Genomic DNA, 20299 nt, shown 5'->3' on the forward strand with positions numbered 1-20299 from the left:
CGATAAATATGTTCATACGTGTCTCTGCTCGTGCACGCTCAACGCCCTTCTGAAAGTGACATGGCTTGCTGATGATGGTGCTGGCACCGCGGACTGGTACATTTGCATTTATTTGGCTAGTCTTTTGAACAGCCGCACTGTGCAGAGTTTACTAGGAATCCTTCAGTGTTTAGTAACAAACACCAGGAGGCTGGGTGGCGGCTGGGTATTGTAGCAGTACAAAAGGATACTTCCACTAGAGGTTACCCTCAGTGTGATCTTGGGGTACATGTCCTAGCGGTGCTAGACCTGGGGGTGACACCTAGGTGGATGAGCTGGTTTTTGAGGGACACTTCCATGGTACTCCGGGTGAAAGTAGTGTTATGTGGAGCGGGTGGTTGTTGAAATGGATGAACGCCAAGGAAAGATATGACCTGAATCACATATCTGTACTGAATGGTTTAGGGGTAGTCTTAGAACATAAGGTTCGTGAGAGTGTAGATGCCTAGGATGAGACACGTGTGAGTCTAGTTCGCAGAGGACCAGTGTGTTAACCGAGGTCTTGGCAGCATTGCAGGCTTTGGAAGTGATGAGCAGGCGATGAAGTCCAGAGCATCATGTCAGTGTCAACTGAACCTCACGGTCACTAGGAGTGAGAGAGTGGATTGGACAAGGAGAACAATAGGTCAAAACAAGATGCTTCTACTGGTCGTGACCGAGACACATGACCACTGTGAAAGAGAACTCTCGTGGAAAGACTTCAGTGAAATTAAAGTAGGGAATGGACGAAGTGCTAAATGGGTCTCCCTGAAAAAGCGATGTGGGATCATGCAACACGTCTTGGCCACGGATTGTAAACAACACTTGATTTGCAATGCTTAAATTCGACTCGCTTCAATTTGTGCTCCTGAAGTTTTTGATGATATGTTGGTTTCTAAAATATATCTGACAGGCGAGTCTGTAAACGCAGAGGATGCAGAAAGCATTGAATTTGTGTGTTGAACTTACAACTGGCTGTGCGGCTGCGGAACGGGCAGTTTGTGCTATAAGTCGTCTTTTTTCTTTTGCAGTACGACAGTTCCTTCAGAATGGAGTCAGCCCCAATCTGTACAACGAGGACGGACTCACGGCGCTACATCAGGTCAGGACCAATTATCCAACACCCGTTCCTCTACCTTTCATCCCTCCTGTCGAGTTACTGCTTCCGATTGTTTCATCCTCGTTCTTTTTTCTTATTTTTTTGTTAAGTTCTGATCTCCACCGTTACACTGATATGCCTTCTCTGTTCCCAGCTTTGCTTAAATTCTGGATTTGCTCTTTTTTGTGTCAATTATCTTTTTCTTCATAGATACGCACTCTACCAACACAACTCCCCCCACCTCGCACACACACTCTCTTACACACCTGTACTCTTCCCTGTTCTCGCATCCATACCTTTCCTACCGGTGAAGTGGTCAGCATGGAGGTAGTGTGGCAAGGCTGATGAGCGGCCGCATGGTCACCTTTGTGCACCAACACACAGGTGACCGTTTGCTGGAGTTAGTAGAGATGGCCGTGCCGCTGATATGGCCTCCAGGGATCCTGTGCTAGATGGAAGGTTGGAAAGTTGGATCCGAGATCAGAGGGGAGCGTAAACATCCTCTCGGGTCACTATGGGGTTTCATCGGTCTGTCTTCCCACCTCATGGTGGTCTTACCTCTGGGGTGCCTTCCTCTGTTGAGGGAAAGCGGGAGGAATGGGACGCCTGTGACAGGGTCACAGAATGGGGTGTGCTGAAAGACCCCTGGTCCTGTGGCTTTCTTGAGGATTGTGGATGCAGACCCCCCGGGTAGAGCTTGCAGCTGCCCACGTGACACTGGGCGGATGTCTTTATCTCCTTGTTCCTCAGCTCCATGTCTACCAAACCCGATGGCGCTTAGGAGTGGATGAAATGGCGGCCTTGAGAGCGGGGTAACAAGGGGATGTATGGATATATGTTCATGACCTCTCTGGCCGCCAACATATATCTGTATATGTTCATGGCAGCTTTTGTACACGCAGTGTTTGAGGTGGGTTGGTTAAAGGGCGCGTTGCTGCACCATCTGCACATACACCAGACGACTAACTTGCCTGGAAAGGACGCACAGAGTCCACATCCGTGTGTTGACACGGGCACCCCTGCTCTTTGGTTCCTCCCTGCAGATTAACCCTGCATTGGGGTCTCCTGGGCTGTAGAGAGACTTTGTCTGCATCCGGTGACCCAACCCCACTCTCTGCAATCCACTCTGCTCTCCACGCGCCCCTTCTGAGGGTCCCGAGCCTTTGATGTAATGTTGCATAATGCCGCTTGATGCCGGGGTTCTATATGGACAACCTTACCTGGAGCTGTTTCTCCTTCTTCTGTTTATTTCTCATTTCTTTCTGATCTCTTTCTTCTTCCTGCTTCGTTTTCTCTTCTTTCTTTTTTCGCTTTTCTACTTTCTTTTTTCTTCAAAAGACCGTTAAAAAACACAAGGAAATTTTCAACCCCAAGTGTGCACTTGGGGCTCCCCCTCTTTTAAGATTAGATCTTTACCAAGTGCGCAGAATATTCTATCATTGTCCTTTCCCTGCCCTCTGTGCTTCGAAGTGGACAAAACATTGGCGCATTAATAATCTTAGGAATAATTTGAATAAATAGATAAAATAATAATCTATCACTCAGCTGGATTTAGCCTCAACAAAAAACTTTAGACGTATTATTTTCTTTCCACAGACGCATTGCTTCTATAAGTATATGTATTTTGTTGCATAAAAGATTACAGATTATTGTTAGAAAGTTTTTGCAAAAACCCTTATGTAGAACCGGACACAAACATTCATTAACATACTTCATCGCTTGGTGGATACATCACCCCTGTATCCACCAAGACCGCCCACACCTGCTCCAGATTGAGGGAGCTGAAGACACACCTGTTGAAAGAGCCCGACATGACGATGAACCCTGGTACCCCTCCGTCACTTGCGGACTTACCTGTGACCCTCTGTAGCACTCTGACACCTGTCAGCCAGGTTTGCACTATACAAATACCACATACATACTTACATACATACATACATACATACATACATACACGTATAGCTTCTAATACAATTGATTATTTCTCTCACATAATCTGAATCTCAAGAACATGTCCCATTGCACATGCCACAGCAGGTCCCGCTTCACTGCACATGCCACAGCAGGTCCCGCTTCACTGCACATGCCAAAGCAGGTCCCGCTTCACTGCACATGCCACAGCAGGTCCCGCTTCACTGCACATATCACAGCAGGTCCCGCTGCACTGCACATGCCACAGCAGGTCCCGCTGCACTGCACATGCCACAGCAGGTCCCGCTGCACTGCACATGCCACAGCAGGTCCCGCTTCACTGCACATGCCACAGCAGGTCCCGCTGCACTGCACATGCCACAGCAGGTCCTGCTGCACTGCACATGCCACAGCAGGTCCCGCTGCACTGCACATGCCACAGCAGGTCCCGCTGCACTGCACATGCCACAGCAGGTCCCGCTGCACTGCACATGCCACAGAAGATCCCACTGCACTGCACATACCACAGCAGGTCCCACTTCACTTCACATGCCACATCAGGTCCCGCTGCACTGCATATGCCACAGCAGGTCCCACTGCACATGCCACAGCAGATCCCACTGCACAGCATATGCCACAGCAGGTCCCACTGCACTGCACATGCCACAGCAGGTCCCACTGCACTGCACATGCCACAGCAGGTCCCACTGCACTGCGCATGCCACAGCATGTCCCACTGCACTGCACATGCCACAGCAGATCCCACTGCACATGCCACAGCAGGTCCCGCTTCACTGCACATGCCACAGCAGGGCCCACTGCACATGCCACAGCAGGGCCCACTGCACATGCCACAGCAGGGCCCACTGCACTGCACATTCCACAGCAGATCCCACTGCACTGCATATGCCACAGCAGGTCCCACTGCACATGCCACAGCAGGTCCCACTGCACTGCACATGCCACAGCAGGTCCTGCTTCACTGCACATGCCGCAGCTGGTCCCGCTGCACTGCACATGCCACAGCAGGGCCCACTGCACATGCCACAGCAGGGCCCACTGCACATGCCACAGCAGGTCCCCTGCACATGCCACAGCAGGTCCCGCTTCACTGCACATGCCACAGCAGGTTCCACTGCACATGCCACAGCAGGTCCTGCTTCACTGCACATGCCACAGCAGGCCCACTACACATTCCACAGCAGGTCCCGCTTCACTGCACATGCCACAGCAGGTCCCGCTGCAGCCAGGCAGGCTGGAGTTCTTGATTCCTCACGCCCTCTTCTTTTTTTATTGGTTTGGTCAAACTCCTCACCTCCTTTCTTCAACAGGGAACAATGTCTGTAGCTACGGCTTCAACACATCAGGGGACCGTTCTTTCCCTTGAAGCTTTCTCGTTCTCGCTATAAGATCCTGGCCAGTGTCGTTCACTTCCAGTTATTCTCCTTTTTGACCGCTCACTGCCATCATCTTAAAGAGTTTTCTATCAAGGAAATTCCATCGAGACAACCCTATCACTTTCCAAGTTTCCCCCATCTCGCTCACATTCCAACCCTCTTCTCTCGCCTATTGCGGCTTTTGAAACTTTCTACCACCCTTTTTCCATATTTCTCAACTCTTGTTATTTTGTGGGGTTTTCTTCTTTTGTTGAATATGTTATTAAAAAAACTCCTTGTAAATGCCATGGAGAGGAGATTTATCTTTCTCTGTCACCTTTGTGCTGCAGTCGTGGTTTGCGCCTCCTCCTCCGTTTATGCCACATTTTTGCCACTGCGTGTTGTGTTTTTCAAAATATAGTTAAAGTTGATATTGGAATGTTAAGTCCTGCTGAGCTGGGGAAGTATATTTCTTATGCTGTCTTCATTTCTTTGGGACCAGAGGGCACGTGCTGCTCTGGCAGGTATCGCTTGGGCCATGTGGAGACATTTAGTGATGTGCAGTGATAGCATTTCATGCCTTTATTATCACTATCTCTGATATCTAAGGCCAGATGCAAGATGATTGTTACCCACGGCCTGTGTCTGCTGTTCAAACCTGTAAGGTCTCTGTTGTTCTTCCTAATCCGAGGGATAGTCCTGATGACCTGTAATGACCGCTATACCACGTTTCATTTTCCCCTCCTACACCTCACAAGAATATGATCAGATGTATTACTTAACAGATAACTTATTTTGAATAGGCTAGAAGGGACAAATGAAAAGCGGTGGAACATGGAAGTGAAACAGGATGTTTTATGCTTTTTAAAAATTGTTAGGAAGCCAAGACAAATTGTACGTCCAGACTATTGGCGCTGTTTGACCGACATTAGATCTCGCCTGCAGCAGCGCGTGCTTGTTGTTGCTCGCTGTTAGAAATGCGGTCTCTCGTTGACACTCACTCAAGTTGGGGTAAGTAAGTTACACCCTCAGAATAACCTGTGCTCACCCCCTTTAGGAGCTTGCCTGAGCAGTAGGGCTTGTTCCCAAAGGTAATGTGTAAAGTATTTGTACATGCACACAGTGAAAACACCACAAAAGGCTCTCCACGCCAGTTTAGAAAACTAGCCAATATTTTTCTGATTACAAGACCAAAACTACAAAAATCCAACATACACAACTCAAGATATGAATTTTCAAAAGTAAATTAAGTTATAGTTCTTAGAAATCAATGGTTGTGCTTGATCAAGACAAAATAGCTTAAATGTGTTCAAAATCATAGATGACGCATAGCGCTGGGGAGGTGAGGCATCGGACAAGCTGTGTGTCGGTTCCTTATTGCCATGCAGGTCGTTGGCACGGTAAAGCTCTTGGACAGTGCGTTGCACAGAGAAAGTGATGGGTCACTGTAGACAGGGATGCGTCGGTATCTTAAGGCCGTGCAGAGTCGTTGACCCGTCCGAGGGGAAGCATCATTTGCGGGCACGATACCTCGGTTCATAACTGTGGTGCGGTGTCGTTGATGAAATAGGTGCCCAGAGACGATGTGTCAATAGTGCATCAAAAGTCAAGTCGCACTTAGCCTTTGAAGAAAGCACACTTCAAAGAAAGGTTTTGTAGTGCCCAAAACCATGTCCTTCCTTGCCCTGGCTCCACACACACTACAGGGGATGGAGACTTTTTTGTTGGGGGGGATCACAGCCCTATTCAGGTGTCAGTGTCAACTCCTCCCACCACTCTAGCTCAGGAAGGCCCATCAGCCAGGTGATGGGCCTTCAGGATATGCACGGCACACCTCAGCTCCCCCCTGTTTGACTGTCTAGAGTGAATGCACAGGAGCCCAACTGCCACCCTGACCCAGATGTGTATTCAGAGACAGGCAGTGGCACAGAATAATTAAAGTAAGAAAATGCTCACTTTCTAAAAGGTGCCTTTTTATAAATGTAATTTAAAATCCACCTTTACTAAAATATATTTTTTTTAAATTGTGGGTCCAGAGACACCAAACTCCAGTTTTCTATCTGTCTCCAATGGAAAATTGCACTTAAAAGATGTTTCAAGGCAATCCTCATGTTTACTTATGGGAGAGAAAGGTCTTGCTGTAGTGAAAACAAATTTAGCCGTTTTTCACTACCAGGACATGTAAAACACAACTGTACATGTTCTACATTTTAAATACACTGCACCCTGCCCATGGCAGTCTTGGGCCTACCTTAGGGGTGACTTGTTTGTAATAAAAGGGAAGGTTTGGGCCTGGCAAGTGGGTACACGTGCCAATCCGACTTAGCAGTTTACAACTATGCACAAACACTGCAGTGGCAGGTTTTGACATGTTTGCAGGACTACTCCTGTGGGTGGCACAATCAGTGCTGCAGGCTAACTAGTAGCATTTGATTTACAAGCCCTGGGCACACACAGTGCACTGTACTAGAGACTTACTAGTAAAGCGAATAGGCAAATCATGGAGAAACCAAATACCATTACGGTTTAGACAGGGACATGCTCTTTAGCACTGGTCAGCAGTATTAAAGTGCCCAGAGTACTAAAGCCAACAAAAAGAAGGTCAGAAAATCGGAGGAAGAAGGCGGAAAGTTTGGGGCTAACCCTGCAAAAAAGGCCAGGTCCAACACTTGTGACAATCTGTTGTTTCTTTTTTTTTTTTTTTTTACTCTTAAAAGGGGGTTTTAGCCTGCTGTAATAAATGTGCTTTTCTCTAAAAGAACACACCCAATCCCTGCACTCCCACTCTGGGAGGCAAATTCACCACTGCACCTTTAAATCACACACTTTGCACAGCACTCCCAAAGGCGAAAACCCAGCACTCCCAAAGGCGAGGCAAGAAGACAAAATCTGGTGCATTTAAACTGACACACAAATTTATTAATGCCATATTTTAAAAAAAGGCAGGCCGAATATATCAATGAATGCAGATTCTCAAATGTCAAATGAATGATTAAATGAACAATTGAAATAAAATGCACTATGTACAGGTAGCAAATAGTAGTAAATATATATAGGATGGTTAGGAACACCTCACCGATTGATTCTGCATCATCCTGCCAACTCAAGTTTTCGGAAGCTCGTCAAAAGCCCAGGTAGCAGTTTCAATCAGGACTCAAGTTTCGTCACCTCCACAACAATACGCCTATTCTGTGGTGAACTTCCACCTGGCCCCCGAAAGCACCCAGATTTAATACCATTACTCAACGTGAAGCGAAGCTTCTAGAAAACCTCGCCTCCTTCTCATTAGAAAAAAACGAGCTGGCTGGTAGCAAGGCCAAGACGGAGGCTTGCCAAGCTCCCGTGTTTTGGCTCTGAGACAGAGTTGTATATTCTACAGATAATATCCAGTTCACTCCGGTCAGTGAGGAGCGAAAAACAAGTGAAGAGCAGAAACCTACCCTCCCCACTTTGCAGCTATGTATGAGCAGCAAGGCAAAGCCAGAAAACAAGATGACATGAGGCCATGTCAAAGCCAATAGTCAAAGTCATCAAACAAGATGACATGATGCCATGTCAAAGCCAATAGTAAGAACTCATAATTCTCACCAATGTACAACACAATGCACGCGTGCACCACCGCTCACAACACTGCACTTCAAAACCAAAGAGTACATTCCACACCTCTCTCTCCCTCTCACACTTTCAAATGCACATCCCACACCTTCCATTCTTGGCAAGACTATTCTACTCCATGACAGCTCCTACTGAAAGACAGCAAGATTACAAGAAAGAAGAGAAGCAGGCATATGCAGGACTGTCTCATATCCAGGCTTGGGGAAAATAACACACTAAAGTCAGTTAAATGAAGGTCATCATAGGGTGCCAAACCACAAGAGTGCTTCTTTCACTACACCTGCCCATTACTTACTGTTGCTAGGCTTCATTGTCTCTCTGAAATAGTTGCTTCTCATTGGGCAGCGAATGTTGGTATCACTTCTTCTTGGCTTTTTGTCCCTTCGAAGCACAGATGAAGTACAGATTAATGACTTTAATTAGTGCTCATCTGCTGCTCACACTGGAAGCTGGTACTTTTTAGGGTCGAGCCTGCGAGAGCATGCACTAGTGCATACGTGTTGCTTGCGAGACACTATTGTGTGCAAAAAGGGTTTGGAGCCGTCCCATTCACTACCATTTGTCACTTCAGCATCACTCTTCTTTGCAGCATCCCTTATTGGCCCGCTAAGCCAAAATGTCACTTACGATGCTTGCTGTGGAGCGTGGACCAATTGATTCAACTTAATCAGTGCCTGTCCACTGTTACAAACGTGATCCAGTTACTATTTCTTCCCTCCCCCCCACTCCTGCTGCTCCCTCAATATCGCTTTTTTTTTGTTTCTCTGGTTATTCCATACGGCGATGTCAATACAGAAGGGAGCACCACCTTGAAAGTATATTCCTTGCGACAGCACAATGTAAAGGGGACGAGGTATCTTTTATTCACAATCATACATTGAAATTAAGCTCTGCGCTTAGACAAACATGCCCATAAATGCTTTCCACAAAGAGCTGTGTGCTTTATCGTTTATTTCTAGATGGGAAAGGCTTCTTACTGATAAGGAGTTTTCGATCTGGTCTCTTATGCCCTCCCCCCATGTCTTGTCTGTGGTTGTTGCGAAGCCAGAGTTCACACGCCATCTCAATCAATTTCTGAGGAACAGAGAAAGTTGGAAATATTTACTTGGGCAACACTAACTGAGGATATTAAGCTGAATTATCAAATAATGCAAGGAGACGAAAACAGCATGGAGCTAGAGGGGGCGAGTTACGGGGGCTACCTGAAACAGCTGAGCCGTCCCAGCAGGCACTGCCGTTTACCTGCAACACAGTGGCAGAGCTGCATCTTCACAGGCACTGCTCTAAACCCCTAACAAAACACAGCACTTCAGCACCAAGCCACGTACTGCTCAGCCACCGGACTGGCACTTGTAACCCCATTCCAGTGCGGAGCATCATGCAAGGCACTGCGCGACCACAGGGACATAGCAAACACAGCAAGATGATGGACGGAGTGCTGAAACCTTTCAAACACTCACCCCAAGCCAAGAGACCTGGGTTTTAATCCATTGTCCTTTTGCTCACCAGGCCACCCCAGTTTGGACCCTGCCATATGCAAATCAGTCTGTACCCTGCTTCCCAAGGGAACAGTCCAGCCTGATCTGCCAGGCCAGGTCCTCCCTGAACAGGAAACCAACATCCTGGAACCGGTTTCAGGGTAACACCCCATATCAACCAGGCTAGCTTGAATCCAGTGGCACAGAGAGCAAGGGACCCATGTATGGACATATCCTTGCCCAAATGCACATGCACTGCTGCTCACCTGCTGCACAGTACCAGACCAATAAATGCCCAACCACTGGGGCAGCCAATGGTGCCTGCTTGCAGTGTCAGAGCTGCCACACAGCATCAGAGCAGCAAATGGCCTGGTACTGCATGGACTCCTGGGATTGGCACTGGTACCCCAAGGGCTTTAACTGGGCTAGTACTGTCTCATGCTGAGTATCTGACCTTCTTTAATTTCAATAGGAGAGCACCTGCACCTCTCAGCAAACGTGCAATATCTTTAATGGGTGAGCACCAGTACTTCCTAGTAACAAGCGGGCACTTCGACATAATGAGTTCCTGCACTTCTATACTTCCATTTCAAGAGCTAGGGGCCCCCTTGCAGTAGAGAGCCTGCTGCCACCTTCAGCATAGTACCAGACTGTGAGAAAGTGGCTCTGTGTATACTGTTCCTTAATAGGTACAGGGTGTACAGAGTCCACAGTCCCCAAGGGTTTGACAGAGGCTAAAGTTAGATATAACCTTACTCTCTAAAGTGGTAGCTTGGTCGAGCAGTAAGGCACTATCAGAGGACAGTGTAAAGCATTTGTTGTACACACTCAGTCAGCAAATGGTCTCACACACTCAATAACTGAACTCTAGGCCAATGGTTTATATATAAAAAAATATATGCTTGTTTTATTTTAGAACCAACACTTGGATTTAAAATACACTTTCTCAGAATGAGATGTTTCATATAAATACTTTTGCAATATGCAATTGACTTTTGTAAACAGTTACAAGTGGTTGCAATAGGCAACTCTATTTTAAACACAATAATGCATTGAGCTCAATGGAAATTTCAAGTTATTTGCAACAGATTACTTTTTGGATTACTTTTGGAGTTCCAGGACTGGATCCTAGATTCAGTCCTGGGTCAGTACTCAGAATCAAGTGATGAAAGTCGACTTAATTACTGTAATGATTTTTAAACAATATTTAGCTATTTTAAAAGTTGACACTTAGAAAATATTTCAAAGAAAACAGTCAATTTTTCCCTATGGAAGAAAATTCAAGTTGCAGGTACAGTATGTTCTCGTTACTTTTGTAATCCAGTACTGGGTGCCTAGACTCAGTACTGGGACCTTTATCCAAAACCGGTAAGTAATTACGTTTTCAGATATTATACGATTTTTAAAGAATATTTAAAGATTGCAGGAATTGACACTTAGAAGAAATTTCACAGAAAAACAGTCAATGATTTCCTATGGAAGAAAATTGGGTTACGGGTAAGTACAGTTGTAAGTATTTTTCAGAGTCAGTGCTGGGCACCAAGATCCAGCACTGGGAGCTCACCTAAGAGCAGGTGAGTAATTTCGTTTTCGTTACTCGGCAGATTTTTGGTGAATATTTTAAGATTTGAAAAGTCCACACTTAGAAGAAATTTCAGGAAAAAGCCAGTCAATGTTACCCTATGAGGAAAATAGTGTTATCGGTTTAAGGGTAAGTACTTGACTGGGTAAGGTTCTATTCGTTAGAAGAGTTGGCTGGGTGGGTAGTAGAGATAAGGACGTTCCTGGCGATTGTATCCTAGTTAACTTCCGTGATACACGTGCCGTAAAGTTCATCTGTAATTATTATAATGAGTCTTTCAGTAGTACAATCCGAACAGTTGGTTTGGGCTATTTTTATCCTCATCAAGTGCTTCAACCTCAAAGGCAAAACCAAGGCAATAAATTCTGGAGTAGGTTCACATATGACTATTGCCCTTACTCCTCTTCTAATTTTGGTAATAGGGGGGAATACCTTGGTCCTGATTTAGGGTTTTGACGTACTTATTACTCCCCACTGCACTCAGAATCTAATTCCTTGAGTGACCATTTGTCTCCGGTAGTTTATGCAATGGACCAGGGAGTCACCCTGGACCCGGATATATCCCTTTGGCATATCCCTTTGGTACTGGATCCAGCTAAAGTACAGTCCAATCTTTTTAGAGAACAATTGGACCCACCAATAAACCGTACTTTTGCTACCATGGAACCACTCAAAGTTATTAGCTGGAATTTGGCAGGCATAAATAGGAAGTTGGGCTCGCCAGAATGGAATACTCTGGTAGAGGCGCATAAGATCTGTATGTTCTAGGAGACCTGGAGCCTGAAGCCCCTCCACAGAGTTGGGTATGTTAACTTTTTTTTGCCTGCAATATCCCCAAGTACAGGGAAGGGCCGCCCTTCGGGGGGCCTTCTTATATGGGTGAGCATTTCCCTTGGATGCCACATCATCCAACAGCAGACTAATTGCCCAGACATCCTAAGAATTCCGTTGAGAGGCCCTAATAGGGGGCGAGCCCTTGAGTTATTTAACATTTATGTTAGGGCCACAAAAATGGTTCTCCTTCTCCTATAGTAGCCATTCTTGAGAATGAGCTTAGAGTCTGTAATGTTGGTGCCCAAGTCTTGGTTGCGGGTGACTTTAATTGTTCATTCGAGCCCCTTGCGACAGAGGACATTCTGGATTTGGCTGAAGGGGGCATACCAGTGCTAACTATTCAACCGATTAAAAAGTGGTCCCAAAGGGCGATCCAGTTAAATGCACTGACTATGGAGTACGGACTAAGAGCTGTTAATGGCCGAACTATTTCGGACCCTATGGGTGCTGATACCTACAATAGGGTGAATTATATCTCAAGGATCGACTATATCCTTCTTGATTTTATGCTCTGGAAACTAGTTCAGGATATGGCGGTCTTACCCACCGTTGAAAGTGGTCATAATTCGCTCTCTTTAACACTTAACAGTTTGTGGCCAAGTAAAACAAATGAAACAGCCCATAAGCCCGCTCCCAAAGTCTCTCTATCTAACTGCGGGAGACGTTTGAAGTGGAGTAAAATAGCCCTTGATGAAGCCAAGCTCAATATTATAGACCAAACATTATCAATTTCACAACTGGAGCTGGACACTATTGCCCAATCTCCTTTTGTACCTGGTAGGGCAACGCTTGTTTTTGAGGAAACAATCAAAATTATAGGGGAACTATTCCTGGAGCAAGTGCGCGGGGGTAAGCCCGTAATGAATGCGAAGCCGAAGGGCACACATGATTGGTTTACCCCTGCATGTAGACATGCAAAAACAGCCCTAATTAAGGCTATTAAAGGCAAATCACAACCTTTGATACAGTATACTAGGAAGGACTATAAACGGGTAATAGCAAGTGCAAAAAAGGAGTGGGAAGATGAGTACTGGCACACTCTAAAGGAGGCTAGTTATGGTAAAGATGCTAGACGCTTCTGGGACACAATAAGAGCTAGGAATAGACCAGATAGCAATCACATTACATGTAGCATTACCAGGCAAGCATGGTTTACTCACTTCTCCAAACTGTATACCCGTCAACATGGGTCTAGCGCTGTAGCTACATTTAACCATTCTGTCCTGGAGGGTGACTCAATTGAGCCTGATTTTACAACTAAGGAAGTGGAGTGTGCTATTAACACTATTTTGCCCCAAAAAGCAGCCGGTCGTGATGGTATTCCCGGCGACCTGCTTCGCCTCGACACCTTAAAATGGGGGAAGTTCATCCACTCCGTGCTCATTGCTATTTATAGAGGTGCCGCGATTCCCGAGTCATGGAAGGGGGCAGAGGTTGTCCCCATTTTTAAAAAAGGTTTAAGGGACGATCCCTCTAATTATCGCCCCATAAGTTTGTTAGATACAACCCAGAAGGTTGTTGGAAAGGTCTTACTGGGGAGGATATTACAATGGATTGACGAAAATGATATCCTCTCCGATTATCAAGCAGGGTTTAGAGCTGGTACAGGCACGATAGAGCAAGTATTTAGATTGATGTTAATTTAGTGGAAGGTAGTGGTTATAGGCAAAGGCAGTCTTTATCTCGCTTTTATCGACCTAAAGACTGCCTTTGACCTTGTGCCTAGGGAGACTTTATGGGGAGTCCTTGCCAAAATGGGGCTCCCACGTTACATTCTTTTAATGTTGGTGAGGCTCCATGAAGGCAATTTTGCCCAAATTAGATGGGGCATTCAGGGCGAGAAAACAAATAGAATCCCGGTAGATAGAGGGGTCCGCCAGGGATGTGTTCTTGCTCCCACCCTATTTTCCTTGTATGTCAATGGTGTGGTTGAGCATCTGCTAAAAGACCATTCAGATGAACCATCCCTGGCGGGCGAGCGTATTCCTACCCTCCTCTTTGCGGACGACACGCTCCTGTTGTCTAAATCCCCAATGGGCCTTCAGAATCTCCTTAATAACTTCCAGACTTTTTGTTTGGAGCGGGGTTTGGTAATCAACACTGATAAAACTAAATACTTAGTGATGAATCCCCCCAAAAAACTTGCACGTCCTCCCACGTTGAATTCTGTACCCTTGGGCAGGGAGAAGGTATTTGACTATTTGGGTATACGTATATCGCACACCCTGCAGTGGACCCCACATCTATGCAAAATGCTCCTAACCCATAAGAGGGTAACCGGGGCTCTGTTAAAGGAGCAGCGTCTCTGTACAATAAGACCAATAGCCCCCGTTATCGATATTTATAAAGCAAGGGGTGTTAGCTCTGCCCTTTACGGGGCTGAACTATGGGGCACCAATAGCATAGAAGAGCTGTCAAGGTCAGAAAACAAATTCTGTAGGTCCCTTATGTCACTGCCCCAGGGTACTCCAATGTTACCGTTAATGCTTGACCTAGGTTGTCGCCCAATTGGTGATCTTGCAAAGCTGTGACCGTTGCTCTTATGGGCCCGGCTGAATTGGCCAAATACGCTAAAGGGCTATCTGAAATAATGTCATTACCGGGATGGTACAAGATAAAGTGGTTAAAAGACGTAAAAGCTTTGCTTGGTGATCTTGGACTAAGTGAAGCTTGGGCTGGCAGGTCCTCCCCCCCAAAGGTAATATTAAAGTACTTGTATTGGAACTGGGTCGTGTCTCGAACTAACGCCAACCATTCCTTGGGTAAACTTTCGGAGGACTTCCTGAAGTTCAAGGATGTACCGATTCGGGAACTTTATCTGGATATTATTGGGAAGCCGTTTGATAGGGCTCTTTATTTCAGGTTTAGGGTCGGGGCTTTCCCATTGCGAGCCTTCACAGCCCGCTGGAAATCCCCGGCTCAGACAACTGTATTTTGTCCTTTTTGCATAACCAGCCCTGAGACAATAGCGCACTTTATGTTCCAATGCCCGGAGTACATGAAACCAAGACAAAAGTGGCTTAAAGCACTGTGCCGACTGTTAGGTACTAGGTCCCATAATGAGGCTTTGCGTATCTTAATGTCCGATTCGCGTCCATCATATGCTTGTGGCCTTTCCAAATTTTTATCATCGGCTTGGTATCTTCGAAGTAAAAGGCTTAAATGTATTGTTTAATTGGGTTTTAACCAATAATTCATAATGATCTTTTTAACCTGCATAGAATTTATGCATTTGTTCTTAATTCTCATTGAATTTAAAGATGGTTGTAAATAGATCTTTTAAAGCAAATTGTTTTTAATGTTCAGCTTTTATGATATGTTTTTATCGAAATAAAGCCTTTTTGACTTGACTTGACATGACTTGAAGTACTTGACTGGCAGAGTTGAGGTTCTGGGCATAGACTCAGGGGTCCCCTAGGGTCAGGTAGGTACAGTTGGTTCACCCTCAGCGACTCTAGGGCGGCCGGGTGCAGAGAGAGTTAGGCCCAATGTTATCCTATGAGGGATAGGGGGGCCTTGGTTGGTGGCTGCTGACTAGCAGGCCACGCGGCTGTGGGAGCTGGGCTCCTGGTCACTTACTCAGGGCAAGTGGGGAAGTAGGTAGGTATAGAGGTTTCACTGCCAGGGCCACTCGGGCAGCTAGGTGCAGCGTGCTTTTGAGCCTTCGGGCGCTCAATTGATTTCAATGGGAAATCTCCGGTTTGGAAAAAGACTGCAAGCTCGGGGACGAGGATTCTTCAGGTGCCACCACCACTTCGAGAGGTAAGTTGGGTAGTTGGAGGATAGGTAGGTACCCCGGGATTGGGCACAGGGGGCCGCGGGGCGCCGCGTGCAGGGGTGCCTTTTGGTGTCGGGAAATCTTACCCTCTGTTGATCGCGGTTGGGGGGGGCACCATGTTCTGAGGCTGCAGGCTCCTTCAGGAGTGTCGAGGGAGGTCCTTGGGTGCCGGACTCTGGGTCACAGTCGCCGTGGGGTCGTCCTCGTGGTCTTTGTCCACTCCGGCACTGGCTAGGCTTGGCTGGTGCAGAGTGTGCTGGGTTCGCGGTTCCGGGCTGCTGCCAGGGATTGGAAGTAGATTTTGAGTAGAGCCTCTACTCATGGGAGTCCCAGGGGCTTAGAGCCAAAAGGTAGCCAGGTCCTCCGGGGTTTGTGAGGTTGCTGGCCACAAGAGATGCCGGGTTGGAGCAGGAGCAGGTTCGAGGGTCGACAGGCTGGTAGGGCTGGGGCCAAAGCAGTTGGTGTCTTCCTCTTCTTAGCAGCTGCAGGGCAGGTCTTCTTTCTTCTTGCTCTTCTTTGTAGATTTGAATCTGGAATCTGGGGAAGGAAGGTTCAGGGTGCCCCTAAATACTAGATTTAGGGGCGTTACAGGTAGGTGAAGGGCAGGGACCAATGGGTCCCTGTCCTGGGGTGGGTACACCCCCTATCCTGCCTCTCTCCTCTGGGAGGAGGGCAGTAGCCTAGTCCGGATAGGAAAGGGCTCCCCATCTTCAAGATGGCGAGAGCCCGGAGATGTGTTTCGCCTCGCCTCCCCCACCTGAGGGGTGGGTTGGCAGGCTGGCACATCCTCTGTCCTTATTTGGGGTTTCCGGCCAAAGCTTCCCCCTGCCCATCCTGGGGGAGGAGATTTAGCACCTCGCCCAGGATGTGCATTGTTGCAGGCCCAGGAGAGCAGGGGCTCTCCTACCCAGGGGTCCAGCAACATGTCTGCTGTGTTGCAGCCTAGGCAGCCTCAGAGCAGACGTGGATTGTAGGTTAGGTTTAAGGGGGCATCTCTAAGATGCCCTCTGGGGTGCTTGGTACATTAAATCCCACACTGGCATCAGTGCGGGTTTAATGTGCTGAGAAGTTTGATACCAAACTTCTCAGTCTTCAGTGTTGCCATTATGGTGCTGTGAAGCTAGTGTTTGACGAGCTCTCAGCACCATGTACTCTTAAATGGCAGCACTGCACTTACAGTGCTCAGGAATGGACCTGGGCACTGTAGGGGCACAGGGCTCCTGCTCCTGTGCCCACACCATTGGCATAAGGCACCCAGCTAGAGGGGTGGCTGATGTATGCTATGGCAGTGTAGGTGATGGGCATGGCACACAGGGATGTGTGTCATGTCGACTTTGTTTTTGTCTTGCACCCAAACACTCAGCCTGCAAAGGCAGGGTGTGTGTATAAGGGTACAGGGCCTCTAAGGGTGGCACAATGAGTGCTGCAGCCCTTAGAGGCCTTCCCTGGTCACAAGGCCCTGGGTACCTAGGGTACCATTTACCAGGGCTGACATGTGGCCAGGGTTTGCCAATTTGGGTTTTGTTTGTTTTAGGGAAGGAACATAGGCCCTGGGCACCTGATTGGCAGCAATCCAGGGCACACTCAGTCAAAGTACATTCAGCAATTCAGCAAAAAGTGGGGGCATACCATGCAAGAAAGATGGCACTTTCTCACACAGACCACCAAGCCAGGTACTGGTCAGCCACAGGGACAGGCTCTGTTGCCCAACTCCGCACCGTATCTGACCTGCATCCGGAGTGGCACTTCTATAGACTCCTAACAGAACACAGTAAATTAGTAGAAATAGGGCAGGGACAACACAACCCTCTAGACTTGCATTGCTGCCCCCCTCCTGCAGCACAACATCAGCAGCAGCAGATCAGGGGTTGCCCAACACACTGCACTGAGTGCCACCCCTCCCCCCCTGCATAGTGTCCGAGAAGCACCAGTAGACCAGGCACTCCACATCGCTCATAAAGGGCACTGTTGCCGACCTCCAACACAGTAGCAAAGCAGCAGTACTGCACAGCCCCTGGTCTGTGGCCCAGCTGCAGTACAGCCAGCAAGAACAGCAATTGACCAGGTACTGTGCCCCTCCCCTGGAGCACAGAATCAGCAATGAGCAATGTTTATCTGCAGCACGGGCATTGCTACTCACCTGCAGCACAGTGTCAGCATGGCATCAGACCAGCACCAGGCAAGAACTGCCCAATCGCTGGGGCAGTGATAATCCCTCCCACCTCCATTGTCCGTATTGCCTACCTGATTCACCCTCCCTGTTACCTCTCGCCTTCCACTCTGCAACAAAATCAAAATAAATATTGCGAGACAGCCAGCACTGGGAGCTTTTTCAAAACACTCTGTTGTCTGTGTTGCCCCCCACGCCCTCCCTCTCTGTGTTGCCTCCTTTTCCGCCAGCAATAAAAACAAGCATTTGTAATGCAATAGGTCTTGCATTTATGCAAGACCTATTGCATTGCAAATGGTAGGTATTACGGACAAGGGGAGGGAGGGCGGGTGGGGGAAAGAGAAGGCACGGACAAAGGGAGGGAGGGTGGGTGGGCGAGAAGGTACGGACAACGGGAGGACAGGCGGGGGAGAAGGTATGGACAACGGGAGGGAGGGTGTGCGGGGGTGTAGAAGACACGGACAACTGGAGGGGGGGTGGGGCCGGAAAGAGTACATGGACAACGGGAGGGCAGGTGGGGGGGGGGGAGAAGGCACGTAAAACGGGAGGGCGGGTGGGGGGAGAAGGCACAGAAAACAAGAGGGCGGGGGAAGAAGGCATGATAACGGGGGGAGGAAGTAAAGAAGGCACTAAAGCATGTCGTGCCTGCAGTAGGAGAACCTCATTAAAGAGAATAGTGCGCACAGTCTAATTAACACGTACCATGTAACAACCGAGGTAAAGGGGCCAGTCGCCATGGGAGGTTACAAATGAAGAGGAGGCATTTAGGACGGACTATGACACAAGCCAATGGCAAATATGGGCGTAGAGTGGGCGGGCTTCTATTCCCAACTCCTCTACAATAAGTCCTGCAGAGCAGCGCATGCGCGCTGGCTCTAGGCTCGACCTAAAAACAGAGCTATGACGCAGCTAGCGCTGGTAAAGTGATATCTACTACTGGCCAGCATCCTGGCTAAAGGACATTGACAAAGCAAATAGCTGTCTTTTAGGCGAGACCTATTACTTAGCCAATGCTTGTTAGTTGTTGGTCCCATCGTGTTACTTTCCTCGTCGTCGCTTCCCACATCGTTGCCAGACACGCTTAAACACTGTGAACACGAGGGCCTGGAGACAGGACGCACAGACACACCATGAAAAGCGTTAATAGACTCGAAACAAACCAAGGGTCGAATTAGAGACGAATACTCGCGTGTCTGCAGCCCCGAGGCAGAGCCGCGCCTCCAACACGGCCCCTGCTCTCAGTGAATGCACCCCTTCCAACCCCACGCGCCTGCTGCCGGCACTGACAGCTCCATGTGGAGAGGGGGGGGGGGGCTAACTAAGCATCATTACCAGAAAATCCTCTAATAGAGCGATACGAATTGCGTTCCTTTGGCCATTATTTCAAACTAGTTCAAATTGTTTACTTTACATGGTCAATTATTAACTTTTCCGTCTCGCTCGTCTGTGGCAGAATGTACCTATGACTGCACAATGTTATCGCTGGGCCTTGTATACCTTGCATCAGCTGATAGAGCGCACAGAAGGCTTCAAAATAAATAAGGCACCACAATAATCACACACACATTGCTAGACACACTCAGGCACCTGACACACGTTACTGGACACACATAGTTACACTAATAAACATGCACATACACCCTGCTAGAAACACTCAGGCCCACACACACCGTGCAAGGCAGACATATTCACACTGTTAGACGCACACAATGTTAGACACACACAGACATAAATGCACTGCCGCACACACGGCCACAGACAGAGACAAACCGCTAGACACGCACAGGCACACACACACTGCTACACATATATGCATACACATACATTGCTAGACACACAAGCACAGGCATGTACACACTGCTAGACACACACATGCACTGTTAAACATATGCAGGCACAGAGACGTACACACTGCTAATTACACTCAGCACCGGCATGCACACTTTTAGACACACTCAAAATGCTAAACACGTATGCATATTATTGTAAGGGACACACATACACAGGGCTACACACACACACACACATTCACACTGCAGCAATCACAAAGGCCCACATTCAAACACACTACTAGACACATAGGCACAGCTAAATTCACACTGCTCGACACACACAGGCACAGATATACTGCTAAACACACAGACACCAACACACTGCTAGATGAACAGGCACAGACACATTGCTAGACACACAGGCAAAGCCCCACATTCACTGCTACAGATACACGCACAGCTAGACACACAGGCACCAACTTACTCCTAACAACACACAGGTACACACACACACACACAGTAGCAACACACACTGCTAGACATACAGGGTACATACATACTGATACACAGACACCAACACCCACACACTGCTAATCACACACGGATACAATCACATACACACTGCTAGATACACACATACACACACAAAACTGCTAGATACACACA

At 47.7% G+C, this 20299-nt stretch overlaps 1 protein-coding gene across 2 annotated transcripts in view; it reads left to right on the plus strand.

Moving 5' to 3' along the window:
- PPP1R16A (protein phosphatase 1 regulatory subunit 16A) overlaps positions 1-20299 on the plus strand; it is a 339253-nt gene that overhangs the window by 237236 nt on the left and 81718 nt on the right. For both annotated transcript variants that reach the window (XM_085604570.1, XM_085604571.1), the window contains exon 2: positions 1050-1120. In XM_085604570.1, coding sequence (XP_085460696.1) covers positions 1050-1120 — 71 coding nt within the window. The remainder of the gene's footprint in view (positions 1-1049; positions 1121-20299) is intronic.

Source organism: Triturus cristatus, chromosome 5_1, assembly GCF_964204655.1.
Source record: "Triturus cristatus chromosome 5_1, aTriCri1.1, whole genome shotgun sequence".
NCBI lineage: Eukaryota > Metazoa > Chordata > Amphibia > Caudata > Salamandridae > Triturus > Triturus cristatus.